Source organism: Vanessa cardui, chromosome 3 (assembly GCF_905220365.1).
Source record: "Vanessa cardui chromosome 3, ilVanCard2.1, whole genome shotgun sequence".
Lineage (NCBI taxonomy): Eukaryota > Metazoa > Arthropoda > Insecta > Lepidoptera > Nymphalidae > Vanessa > Vanessa cardui.
In genome coordinates this window covers 7,530,421-7,543,940 of record NC_061125.1, presented here as the reverse complement: position 1 = coordinate 7,543,940, position 13,520 = coordinate 7,530,421, and the positions used below count along the sequence as shown (strand labels likewise).

The 13,520-nt window shown below is 29.5% G+C and overlaps 1 protein-coding gene across 1 annotated transcript in view; it reads right to left on the bottom strand.

Moving 5' to 3' along the window:
- LOC124543438 (serine proteinase stubble) overlaps positions 1 to 13,520 on the bottom strand; it is a 124,892-nt gene that overhangs the window by 100,392 nt on the left and 10,980 nt on the right. The window contains exon 2 of the mRNA XM_047121668.1: positions 11,415 to 11,493. Coding sequence (XP_046977624.1) covers positions 11,415 to 11,436 — 22 coding nt within the window. The 5' untranslated portion in view covers positions 11,437 to 11,493. The remainder of the gene's footprint in view (positions 1 to 11,414; positions 11,494 to 13,520) is intronic.

Here is a 13,520-nt window from a genome sequence, read left to right as displayed (position 1 = left end):
TTTAGTTGTTAATACTTCATGATAGAGCAATTGTTAGTGAATTTGTAAGCATTGTAAAAGTTAAGAATCCGTGAATATTTTATCGGCATAATTTCCTTTCTCTTTTAAAGGTGTTTAAGTCATTTCCATTTCATATAGAAAAGCGTTTGTTTTCAAGTCGTGAAAATTTCACTTTCGTCGACAAATGTTAAATTAAACAATATCATCACTATTTACAAGCCTTTCCTATAAGATACAAATATTTTCAAAAATATTTTAATTATTTATTTTACATTTCATTCATATTGACTTTTCGTAAATAAATAATATATTTAATATTTATAACCTATCTTTTTAAATATCAATTATCAAATAATGTTATCAAAAGATTCCTTAACAAAACCAGAAATGACATATGAAAATAGATACACGTATTAAACCTTTAAAACACCTTTTTATTGTATTCGATTGAATAACGTCCGTAAATATAAATGGTAGGATAAAACAAATACTCGTTTAATATGATATAAATCTATAAATCTGTATCTCTTGAATAACATATCAAATGAAATAAGTCATGATGATGTAAAAATAGTTTTCGTTTATTTGCAAAATATATTTATATTTTATCACTTTTTTGATAATGAAATGTAGTCCGACAAGTAAATTGAAGTAAAGTTATTGTTTATATTTTTCCAAGTTATGAAATGTACTCTTACTTATCTGTTGAAGATAAATATATATGACGTTGAAGACATTTCATTAGACATTCTAGACATCTAGAAATCTTATACAAATAGTTTTCGTGTCTCTGCAGCTTTTACAGCGTTCGCTCGGCAAGCCAATTTTCTCTCCGACGACGTATTTTAAAATATAAAAACTATTTAAGTTTCAATCCAAAAATTGCGCAACATTTTTTTCATACATACTAGTCCATACTACATATGTCAATATTAAAAATATTAACTATTAAAAAAGATAAATATCACATCAATCGGATTATTAGTATTTGCGTAAAAAAGGACTAAAGTTGTCTTATGATATTGTCACTACCAAGTTGAAGTTATAATATTAGGTATAGCAAGATGAGAAATCGGCAATCCAAACTTTACTTTTAATATTAATTTAAATAATTGTATTTAACTAAGCTGACTTTGTATTTTTTAAATGTTTAAAAGAGTAACTACTGAGTTTCTTGTCGGTTCTTCTCGGCAGAATCTACTTTGCGAACCGGTGGTAGCTTCACTTACTTGTAAAATGACGATTCAAAAGTGCTTGTAAAAGCCTACTTGAATAAAATTTATTTTGATTTTGATTTTTTGAGAATGGAATGGATATATATACTCGTATAGATGAAAAGTCAAATAAAATACATTGCACAATAAATGAATGTTTAAATATTTATGAATAAAACAACGAACCATTGTCACTAATTAGAAAAGAGCCCACCCTACCCAAGAGTACATTAAACAAAAGAGATAAAGCCATGTCAAATCATCGGTGAAAGTGAGACGTGCATGACAATCGGTTGTCGTGTGTAGTTTTGTCATTTGTAGCATCAATTTTACTCTCATTAGAGAATTGCGTGTACAAACGCTCCCAGCTAACAGAGATGGCGCTTTTGTATTTCATTCGATTGATATGCTTATTGAAATATCTGTTACATTTTATCGTTTATAATCACAATTATTGTGTCATTTTGAACTATGTATAATGTAATATGTATACGTGTATTATAAATAGATAATCTTAAACAATGACAAACATATTAACATTATTTAACTAATTTTAGCTAGGAAAGTTGTATAGACAACAAAACGAGGTTAAGCAATGGTTGATCAATTAAAGTATTTTTTTCTAAAAAAAAATTGGCAAATCTATAAAAAATATTCAATTATTTTGATAATTTCAAAGAATATCAAGAGCGGAACAGCTTAACGATCAATTTTAATTCATATTCATCGATATATCAGATAAACTCTAATTAATGTTAAAAATACAACTGTTCAATAAGAGTAAAAGTAAAAATCAATTAAAAATAATCTGCATTTACATGCGTTTAAAAATAGTACTCATATTCGTGTAGACTCGAGATTGACATCGTGTGGGAACGACTTTATTTTAATCAACTTATCGTGGATTTCATTACCTTACCCACGTAATTACGCCTTAAACCATCTTTTAATAGAATTTTGTTTATCTTCTTTAGTTATCTCTCCGTTCATTACATTCTCTTATTAGTAATATCTCTGCTTACGTTGAATCATTTCGACGTTGTAGCATCCGGCTTAGAAGCTAATTTTAAACTTACTAAAATCACCTTTGTTGCGAGGGATTTAAGATTATTTTTGCATAATCAGATTTGTCAGATCATACAATTAGTATAAATAAGTGTAATAGCAAATGGAACCAGTCCAAGATCTTAGCGATGCTATGAAGTAGGTGCGAATATTACTATTAGCTAGCGTCGCATATATTTTCAACGATGAATTAATTTTAGCCTATTTATTTTCGAGCTTACAAAGTATCTTACCAGTAATACTAATGTGAACCTCCATACTTTCATACCACAAATTTATAGGGTGACAACTTTTTAAATTTAAATTGAATAATTATTTAGTATGACTAACTATACAAAATTTATAATTTTGTTTTTTACGGATTGTGAGACAATAAGTTTGAACTCATACATATATGACAATCTAGCTGACGTCATTTACGGAAAGATATGTATCTATTTCCACTTTAAGTAGGCTATTTTCACATAAACAAATTCATCAATTCGTAATATTGTATATTAAAATAGTATATTCCAAGCATACTACATATTAAGATGATGAATATTTTAAGAAAATATTTTACATTAAACTTTTCTCTTTCTATCTTTTTATAACGTTATAAAAGTAATTATATATGTGTTTTATTTCAAAGTTCAACCTACCGTGAAGTTGGCAGCGAGCCCTACCTTATAAAAATAGATAAAAACCTCCATCGCAAAACTAATAGACTGTATTATGTCTAGACAACGCCAGCTTTAATGGATCGGCGTCCAATGAAAATCTTTTTAAGATGCTTTCAAACAAACTTTCTTTTTAACTTCGTATTTAAGTAAATTTTTCCTCTTTTCTTTTTAATATAAAAAAAATACAATAAATATCTTTAGACGAAGTAAGTTCATGTTTGAATCTTTGCTGATATTTTTCTTCATATTAATTGTGTGAATCTTATTGTCATGAACTAATCGTTTATGACACATTTGTTCTTATCCCATTGCATAGAAATTCGGACAATATTTACAACGCATTGATCAGGCTGCCTCAACTACAATTAAGATCAAAACTCGTTTTCCGTTAAAATTCACTTGTTTTAAGCCCCAGGGAATCTCAGCTCCTTTATATAAATATAAAATTATACAGTTACAACTTTATTAAGTCTATGTATACATTCTATCCTATCTCTGCTTACTGATTTACGCCCGTGTAGCCTAAAAGGAAAAAATGATTTCGTATTCAATGACCCATCGCGAAGTCAATGGCTTGGAACAGGAGCTATATTCTAGGGGAAATTCAAAGACGCGTGAAGTAACGAATTAATGTATGACAATCTAGATATAGATTCCGAGGTCCTGGATTCAAATTGAAAGTTCGTCCGATAATTTTTTTTTTTTTTGTCAAAAAATAATTTTTAATGCCGTTCCTTGCTTGGCCAAAGCTTTATAAACTATTATATATCCTCCCTTGAGACTGGACTCTTTTTATTATTTGAAAAATCAACTTAGCACTGGCAATAGTTTTACGTTAAAGGTATGCTGTTTTTGTAGGAGAAATATTTATTTATAAATATTTATATTATAGTGACCTACTAGTGGTAGTAAATTGCCCAGTCCGTTTGGATACATAATAAATTATCTTAGCTTTGGTTAGTAAGTTTAATTACATATTAATTACTACACAATATTTCTTAATATAAAAAAACATTCAATGTGAGTTGGCCTGTTTATTAATAAATGGTATAAGTTATATTACTTCACGCTACGACACCAAGGAGCGAAACAGTAACCATAAACGTCAATCAATCTGGTAAACTGTACTTGTTTGTAGGATTAACTTGGTGATAAAAATGTCATTCGTATGAAACAGGTTATACTTTCACAATTAACTAATGTGTAAAACAAATTAAAATATAAAATTAGATAACGACCCCACTCTCACTAATTACTGACCTCTCGTTCCTTTTGTTATTTTTTAATACAATTTTTATAAAGGAATTGAGAAATTACTTATATTCCTATTTAATGTTGCCCCTCTAGCTACGTAGGGAGTGGCTGTCTTAGATTTAGGGTATAAATAAGTTCATTGGGGTTCAAGCTTCCTTAATCAACTTATCTTGGATTAAAACCAAATTCCACTTTTTTTTTTTTTTTTTTTTTGATGGTATAGGTTGGCGGACGAGCATATGGGCCACCTGATGGTAAGTGGTCACCATCGCCCATAGACATTAACGCTGTAAGAATTATTAACTATTCCTTACATCGTCAATGTGCCACCAACCTTGGGAACTAAGATGTTATGTCCCTTGTGCCTGTAGTTACACTGGCTCACTCACCCTTCAAACCGGAACACAACAATACTGAGTACTGTTGTTTGGCGGTAGAATAACTGATGAGTGGGTGGTACCTACCCAGACGGGCTTGCACAAAGCCCTACCACCACTTAATTCTATTTAAAAGTTTGGCTGTGAATTTAAAAAAAAAAGCGAGGAGAAAAGAGGAAAAACGGGGACAGGCGGACTCGCTTTCGCATTTATAATATTAGTACCGATTTTGGAATAAGTGGATGTGCATATTATCGTTCCAACATTTTAAGCAACTAAAAATGTGATTATTTTCGTCGCCATTCTCATAATCGTTTTATTACATTATTACGAGAATAATCGAGTCGAGATAGCCCAGTGGTTAGAACGCGTGCATCTTAACCGATGATTGCGGGTTCAAACCCAGGCAAGCACCGCTGATTCATGTGCTTAATTTGTCTTTATTATAATTCATCTCGTGCTCAGCGGTGAAGGAAAACATCGTAAGGAAACCTGCATGTGACAAATTTCATATAAATTCTGCCACATGTGTATTCCACCAACCCGCATTGGAACAGCGTGGTGGAATATGTTTCAAACCTTCTCCTCAAAGGGAGAGGATGCCTTTAGCCCAGCTGTGGGAATTTACAGGCTGTTGTTGTTGTTGTTTTTGAGAAAAATCTCTAAAATATTTCAAACATATTGAATTTATATTTTGCATTTCAATGCCAATATTATGTCATATCATTACACAACTTAATCCTTTTTCCAGTACTATATCGATAAAATTTGACGACCTCCATGGTCGAGTGGTGTGTACACCGGTTTTCATGGGTACGCCACTCTGAGGTCCCGGGTTCGATTCCCGGCCGAGTCGATGTAGATTACCATTAGTTTTCTATGTTGTCTTGGGTCTGGGTGTTTGTGGTACCGTCGTTACTTCTGATTTCCATAACACAAGTGCTTCAGCTACTTACATTGGGATCAGAGCAATGTATGTGATGTTGTCTCTCATATTTATTTATTTAATTTCATTATTCGAAAGAGATTATATATCTCAATCAAAAATAAACAATGTATAAACGTACAAAGTTATCATTTCATGTTTAAATTAAAATACCTATATAAAAATAAATCTCATAGATATTTATACTATATAGACCATTTATTAAGAATTATATACTACAACATCACGCTACGATACGATTAGATATAAATCAACGATATAATTAACATATATAGTCATTATAAAAATTATATCGACATAATCTCACCGCAAGGAAACTTTAAATCAAATTAGAAAACTTATCATTTTATAGTGATTCTAAACCTAATATATTAAATATGAAGTCCAATGCAACGAGAGAACCTTTAAAATATCACTTGGTGGTAACCAAGTCACCATATTTCCGGTAATAACCACTAGACTTAGTAATTAGCAGAGAACTAGTCGAACGCTATAAATCGCAAACAAACCGTTATTACAGAAGTTTATACCTCTAATAGAGATAAATGATTTCAAAATTTATTAGCACAGACGATAATTAGTCGTTAGTACTTTATGATTTTTTATAAAGAATTAAAATTAGTATATTATTCACAGGACATTTTTTTTATTATAAATAAAAAATAAACATTAGTTTTTAAATAATTGTTTCTGTTAGTTCGGCTGTTGAAAAATTAACTGTATAACTAAAATACAATAATAGATTGATTCAATTATAATATTGGATTGTGCTTGAAGATTTCTGATGTAGTATGTAGACAATGTTACCTACTACAATAGACGTGGACAAAATAAAGCAAAGCGATGAATAGCGGTCGATAGATAGTTATAAATAAAAAAATGCTTTTTATTTTTTGAACATTCAATTGATTTAAATCGCGAAAATAATAATAATTGTAAACATTGTTTTAGATTAATACCAGTTTTTGTTGTATTGCTCCCAAAAAAGGTCGATGCATGTACATTGTTTATGTGAGTCATTTGTAAATAATTTTAATGTCTGCTTGGTCGAATTCCTTCAAATATAAAAACGAAGGACGTTGTCTTCATTTGAGATAATTTATAGCTGTGGAATTATCTGTTTGCATTCTGTTAGAACAAGGAAAACATCCCGAGGAAATCTTGTCTCAGAGAAGATTCTAAGGAATTTACACCCGCTATTCCGTAGAGCAACCACGTGAACAATTTAGCTCAAATTCTTCTCGGAAGTAGCGGTGATTTATAAATAACTCGCAGTTTTGTTTAACCCTTCGGGTGCCTGGTGGGTCTGACAGACCCGTCACTTCAAAAAATCAACGATAACTTTTAAATTTTTGTAGCAAACCCGCTGCACTCCCGAGTAGCTTCGCGATACAAACTAACGGCTATTTTGACTACTCTCCCGCTGTCCACAACGTACACCCATCCGAACAACACGCATTTTGTGTGCGCTCGGGTCTCAGGGACCCGACCAGGCACGCGGCGTAACTTTTAATCTTTAAGCTATTATTTTTGTTTTGTCTCTTTAATTTATATTGGGTGGTAAATTATTTATGGAAAAAATAGTGATGCAGTTATAATGACTGGGCGATTAATAAATGATGAAATTCGCCAAGCTTTAGAGAGAAATTTTGAAGAAAATGAAGATCAGGATGTAGTTTTTGATGAAAGTGAAGATGAGTCAGATACATAATTCTGATGTTGACAAGGAAGAAGTAAAAGTCTATAACGAACCAAATAACAGGGATATCATATATACAACCATCAAAATTGATTTATTTGTCTCAGCCATTAAGTAATTTTGGTCACAGATCAATATATAAAGTCCTTGATTATTATTTCTGGATTCTCAACACTACTGGCATAAACGCAAAAGTTATTCATATGTTAAACAATTCGGATACTAGAAGGAACTTTATAAAAAAATGGGCATACTGCTCTACATCAGACTGAACGACGTAATAGTTGTAAGATGCAAAATCTTATCTTACTTTACGTAAGAGAATCAGCTCTCATTTAGGGGAACCCTCAGAGCCACCACCCAAAAAAAATAATGCTGGTACGAAAAAGCGTTGTTATGTATGTCCTAACCAAAAAGATCACAAGTCTAAATAGATCTAAGTGTCTTGCACAAGTCATATTTGCTTGGAACACGAAATTTTTGATTGTCAAAATTGTCACATAAATACAGAATAGTTACAAGCAATACCTTTGTTACTTTTATATCAAAATATAAAAGTTTGTAAGTTGATTAATTAGTGCCTTAAATTAATGTAAAGTTTGATAGTTGACCTCAATTAAAAAAAATAATATTGTCGATTTAAACATAAGTGTTTATTTTTATTACGTAAAATTAGAGACTTTTTAATTTTTTTAATATAACTTTGTAGAAGAACTTTAGCTTAATTTTATTTTTCATTCATATAGCTAAACAGCTCTAAAATAAATATAAACACATTATTTGGCGTTCTGACTAATAAAATAAGTAAAAAACAAGCATTTTGTTACCGGGTCCCACAGACCCACCAGGCACGCCATGTAAGTTTTACCCACCAGGCACCCGAAGGGTTAACATTAATAAATATTTTATTTATAATATTTATCACACACACAAGCCATCACTTTTGTGAGAAGAAATCTACAGACGCTAAGAAAATAAGTAAAAAAAAAAACAACGTCCCACATTTGTAAAAGAATATTTAAAGATTGAACGAACAAAGAAAATAATCGTATAACCGCGCTAAATAAAAAAGGTACTTTCACTAAAAAAAACATTTATACGAAGATGCAAATATTTGAAATCTCCGACCTGGAAGCACGAATACAAAAACAAGGTTTAATCGTTGCGAATGATAAATTGCCTCTGTTTGTTGTGCTCTTGAATCGCGATTGTAATGAGTCGGTTTAACGCTTTTATTGCAGCTTTGAAAACTTATAAACTAGGTATTGCTTGGGGCTTTGTATATTCAGACTTATTGCTTTTTTCCCGCAACGTCTATTCGAAAGTGCTTTTTTCATTTTGATGTTTTATATTGAAATTTTATTATATGTTTTAATTTGTTTTAGAACATGATTATTAAAACCTCTGTTATATATTATGTACCATCACATACGTGGTGAATAGTTAATAATTGTAATATGTTAGGAGGAAAAACGAAAAAGAGGATTGAAATGCGGTACAAGAGAATGGAGTAGAAGGAAATCAAAACATATATCTTTAGTTATTGATTTTTGAAATATCATTTAAATAAAATTTATCTATTCCTTCGAATTTATTTAAAGTTAGTATAAAGAAGAATCATTATTAAATTTATCTTAATCTTTATCTTTCAGGTTAATAAGAGGTTATTAGTCAGTTAACAAAAGACAAAAAATTTAAAAGAAATTAAAATAATATTATTCTTTGTATATTCTCTGTATTACTATCTATACACTAAACAAAATGCTATATACTTAAAATAGGGTTTTTGAATGCCTAAAATTTCATATAATCTTGTTTATCTCTTGAATACACATAAAGATTACTTAAGGCAAATAAATGCATGAATTAAAAAAATGCTGTGTTTGAACGGGAAGGCAATGTTGCCTTATTTATACCATACATTTTTATTAAAATCAAAAAGCACAAAAACTTCAATACTAAAATTTACTTCAATTCCTCGAGCCGTTAAAATTACAAGCACAGCAAACACACAATATCAGTAAAATAATCATTTGTAGTATAAAAAATGTCTTTAACAAAGTCATTTAATAAACTTAAAACAAAATTACACGACGTCACTTGAAAAGTAACTGTTTCATGTCATGTTCAGAATAATTTAATTAAAATATTTTATATTATTTCGGTATTATACGACGCTCATAATAGACATTTTACTAAAGTTTAATGAGATAATGTTTTTTTAGTCCGTTTTCGCATTGAAATATGTTTTAAACAGTTGTATATTTAATTGTTCTCAACAAAACTTAAGATAATTTAGTATCTCACATAAATTAGACTTAATTATTATTTCAAAATATTTTTTGTGAAATAAGGATCTATTTATATAATTTCCTGTTATATTTAAGATCAGTGACTTTAATCTTACACACATAAAGTGTTGTCTTCGTTAAAAAAATCTGAATCAGGTACTTTAGTTACTAATAGAATTGACATTTCAAATCAATAGTTAAGTTAGTGCTTTGTAATATTCCACAATTTATCCTCCTATCCTCCTATCTCCTCTTCATTTAAGAGAAACCGTAGAGCTTTGTCCAACAAGTTACTCCAATTGTAGGTTGGTACAAATGTTTTCCTCGCTCCTCGTTCCGGACCACCGTCGGAAAGTCAAAAATAAATTCAATGAATCCAATCATGCTTAAATTTTTATATATACTGATAGATTAAATGTATTATGATGACGGTACATTAAAATGAACACAAGTCTATCGCGAATTATAAAGCTACCCAACATATCGATTGAAACTAATTCGCAAGCTGCGGTTTATTATAATGCTTTGTTACAATGAAGAGAATAATTTTATCAAATGGTTGACCTTTTGAAAAAGTATTTTATGCAGTCACGACGCTGTTATAGTTTTATTGAATGTTCTTGTATTTAAAAAGTATGCCACTCAATAACCCATAAAAAAATTTAATTGAATAAATTGTCGATTTCAAGCTGTGCTGCTGATAGAAGGACAAACCAAAACACTTTTGCATATACAATATACATTACATGTTACATTTCAAAACTAAACACTTTATAATATATGTAGTTGTTTATTTTCTTTAGATCGTTTACGTGTTATGAAAAGGCAGTAAGTGCGTACTGATACTTAAACGTACCTACATAGCTATTTTCGTGAAATTGTGTGGTAAATAAAAAAAACATTATTTACTTGTCATTATATTTTTCATTAAAAAAAGATAATAATTGTCCTCAAAACTAAATAAGTTTAGTATTACAATGATAGTTCAATACGTTATATACGTTCCAATTTATTTGCGCCATAAATTCATTTATTTGGGTATCGCGAACAGCGATCTATTTATTGTGTCCGCTATAAATCATTTATAAGAAAAAAAAAAGATAATATATTGACCGTTAACATAATTTATTACATATCTAGGATATAATGATATACCAAGAAATAATACAAAGCTATTGGTTAGTTTATAAAAAGAAGGTCAAACTAAATAAAAATATGAGTGGGAAGCAGATTAGAAAGATCGGAATTGATGATTATTGCACTAATTTATAAATCAAGAAAATCAAAAAATATATCTATATGAATATCGCAATGAAGTATATGGAGGTGCCTTGACGGTATTAGAGAGAAACTTTTTACCTAAAAGATATGCGAGCTCACCGAAGATACAGCAATAAAAGTAATTTCATAGTACATTGATAATAAATAATTATCGAATGAGGATAAAATATATTTTATTGTTTGTTTAACTCAACTAAATGAATAACAAAGTTAAACCTATGACATTAACAACTGTCATGTATTTCAAGATCTGACTGATGATTTTTTATGCATATATTAGCGGGCGAGCATTTGGGCTACCTGATGGTAAGTGGTTACAACCGTCCATAGAAAACGGTGCTGTCAACTTTGGGAGCTAAGTTCTAAGCATTACGTTCAAAAATAATAGTAATAGTATTAATACAAGTAATAGTATTCCAAAAGTATCTTATGTCAATATTAACATTGAATTTCTTGGATTATACATCGAAATATATCGATTATACGAATTTGATACATGTTGACTAAAAAACCATTATTACTATAGTAGACCTGCACTAAATTAAAAAAAAATAATAACTAAATTTAAATAATTAATAAAAACTTATAAATAATAATAAAATAAAAATTAAAAATGTGAACGTACCGGGTGCGCGGGCGGCATGCATGTGTCGAACGCGCGCGCTCGCGGCGCATCACCGCACTTGCACTGTCTGCAACACGCCCTGCAACCAGCAAGAGATACATTAAAAACATACTCCGCTCATTCACTCTATGAAATAAAAAAAAGATCTTGTATTCTAAATTCAAACCATTGTGTTCAGATTCAATAAATAAATTAAAAAAAAAAACTAATTAAATAATTTTGCACCACTAGTGATCGATTATAAGTATCACTGATAGTTTTCTAGTATGTGTTACAAGTCTAAAGTACTACGAAACAACGCGTATTTTTTTACTAAATCAATATTACCACTTCAAATGAAAATACATCAAAACCAAAAAATAAATTTGATTTTGTATTCGTTTCATTTTTGATTTATTTGCCTTTCGTTATTATCTTAGGTATAATAACAATAACATACCTAATTAATTATTAATAGAGACAAATTAATAAATATGTTATATCGTTTCTTGCAAACTTAGTAAGTATATGATGCTATAACTATAAGGGGGTATCTTTCCATTTAGTAGATTTACGGCCTATACTATCATCTAACTAATATTCATTCGTAATATTTGAAGTCGTTTTTAAAACCAACATACATCAAAAGAAACCGTTTCTTATAACCCACATTTCAAGTCGATTAGTTTTAAAAGATAAAACTAACGTGACTTTAAATACAAATTTTAATCTATTTAGAATAAATTATCAATTAAGATCATTCGAGACACACATAACTCGTTAGAAATTAAATATAATAATTTATAAAAAAAACTGACTCCATTTAATATTATGCCTAACTATTTTCATCCCGAATATTTAAATATCAGAATATTAGAATTAAATATTTACCGAATATAAAAACGTATGTATTTGGTTTCAATAGTTATATAATGAGTAACATTTAAAATAATTATTTCGTTTATTTGTTCGCCGATCATGTAAAAATTACTGAACGTAAAATGAATGGTTTAGAGGCTATAATGTTTCAGAAATCCGTTTCTCAACCCTTTTATGAGATTCAAGGCCCATTTAATACCCAGCGAAGCGGGCGGGTAATTCTATACAACATGACGAAACCGTCCCTAGGGATACCTTTTTTCACGTGATTGACGTACAAGGAAAAAACATTGTAAACTCGTATGTATAGACAGATCTCCTATGTTAGTGCCTTCGCTGGTGACAGGAAATGATTCGTTTTCGCCGAGAGATTTAGAATTGCAATTTAACAGGAAAATGCTGCTGGCATTCTTGCCGCCATTCCACACGGTCATGATTTGTACATTAGATGTTTTTAATTTCACGAGTATACCGTAAGTCCTCAATGAAGTAATTCTTATGTATAAGCGAATAACTACTAACAGAAACATGATAAAAGTATGTCATGTCTATCTGTTCACATGATATAAAACATATATGTACATTATGACTAAAAATCTTACCTATTTCCTAGGTTTTAATAATAGTTATTATTTGTTATCAAGCATGTTTGATTTTTTAATTTAGATATAACTGTCTAAAATTGAGTTATAATAGTTAAAAATCCCATATAAAAAATAATATATAAAACTATACATTAAGAAATTCATTAATTTATCAATGTAAATTACGAATTCAAATATTCACATTATATTAAATATATGTAATCTTTAAAAAAATAGGATTCCCAAATACCGTTATTTCGTCATTAAAAACTGCTAATTTTATAATTAATAATATAATCTGTGGAATTTATTCGCGTTATATTAATTCTTCTTCACGCTCTGGTTTCAATATTCTTTAATGAATTAACAAGAATACGAAAATATCGTACAATTCTATGGAGAGAGTAGGTTTTCTTACACATCAATGTCAGAGGATAATTAAATCATATCGCTTTCTTCATTTACATACATAATACTTATTGTTTTTAGTATTTTAGAAACACACTTTCTGCTTTATTTTATTTAATACATAATTGGAAAATTGTTAGACGAATCTTAATTAAACAAACACATGATAAAATCTCAATCCATGAGTTGTGATATTCTAATTTCTTTACGAAAAATAATCAATACATATTAATTCATTGTAAATAATACAACAAAA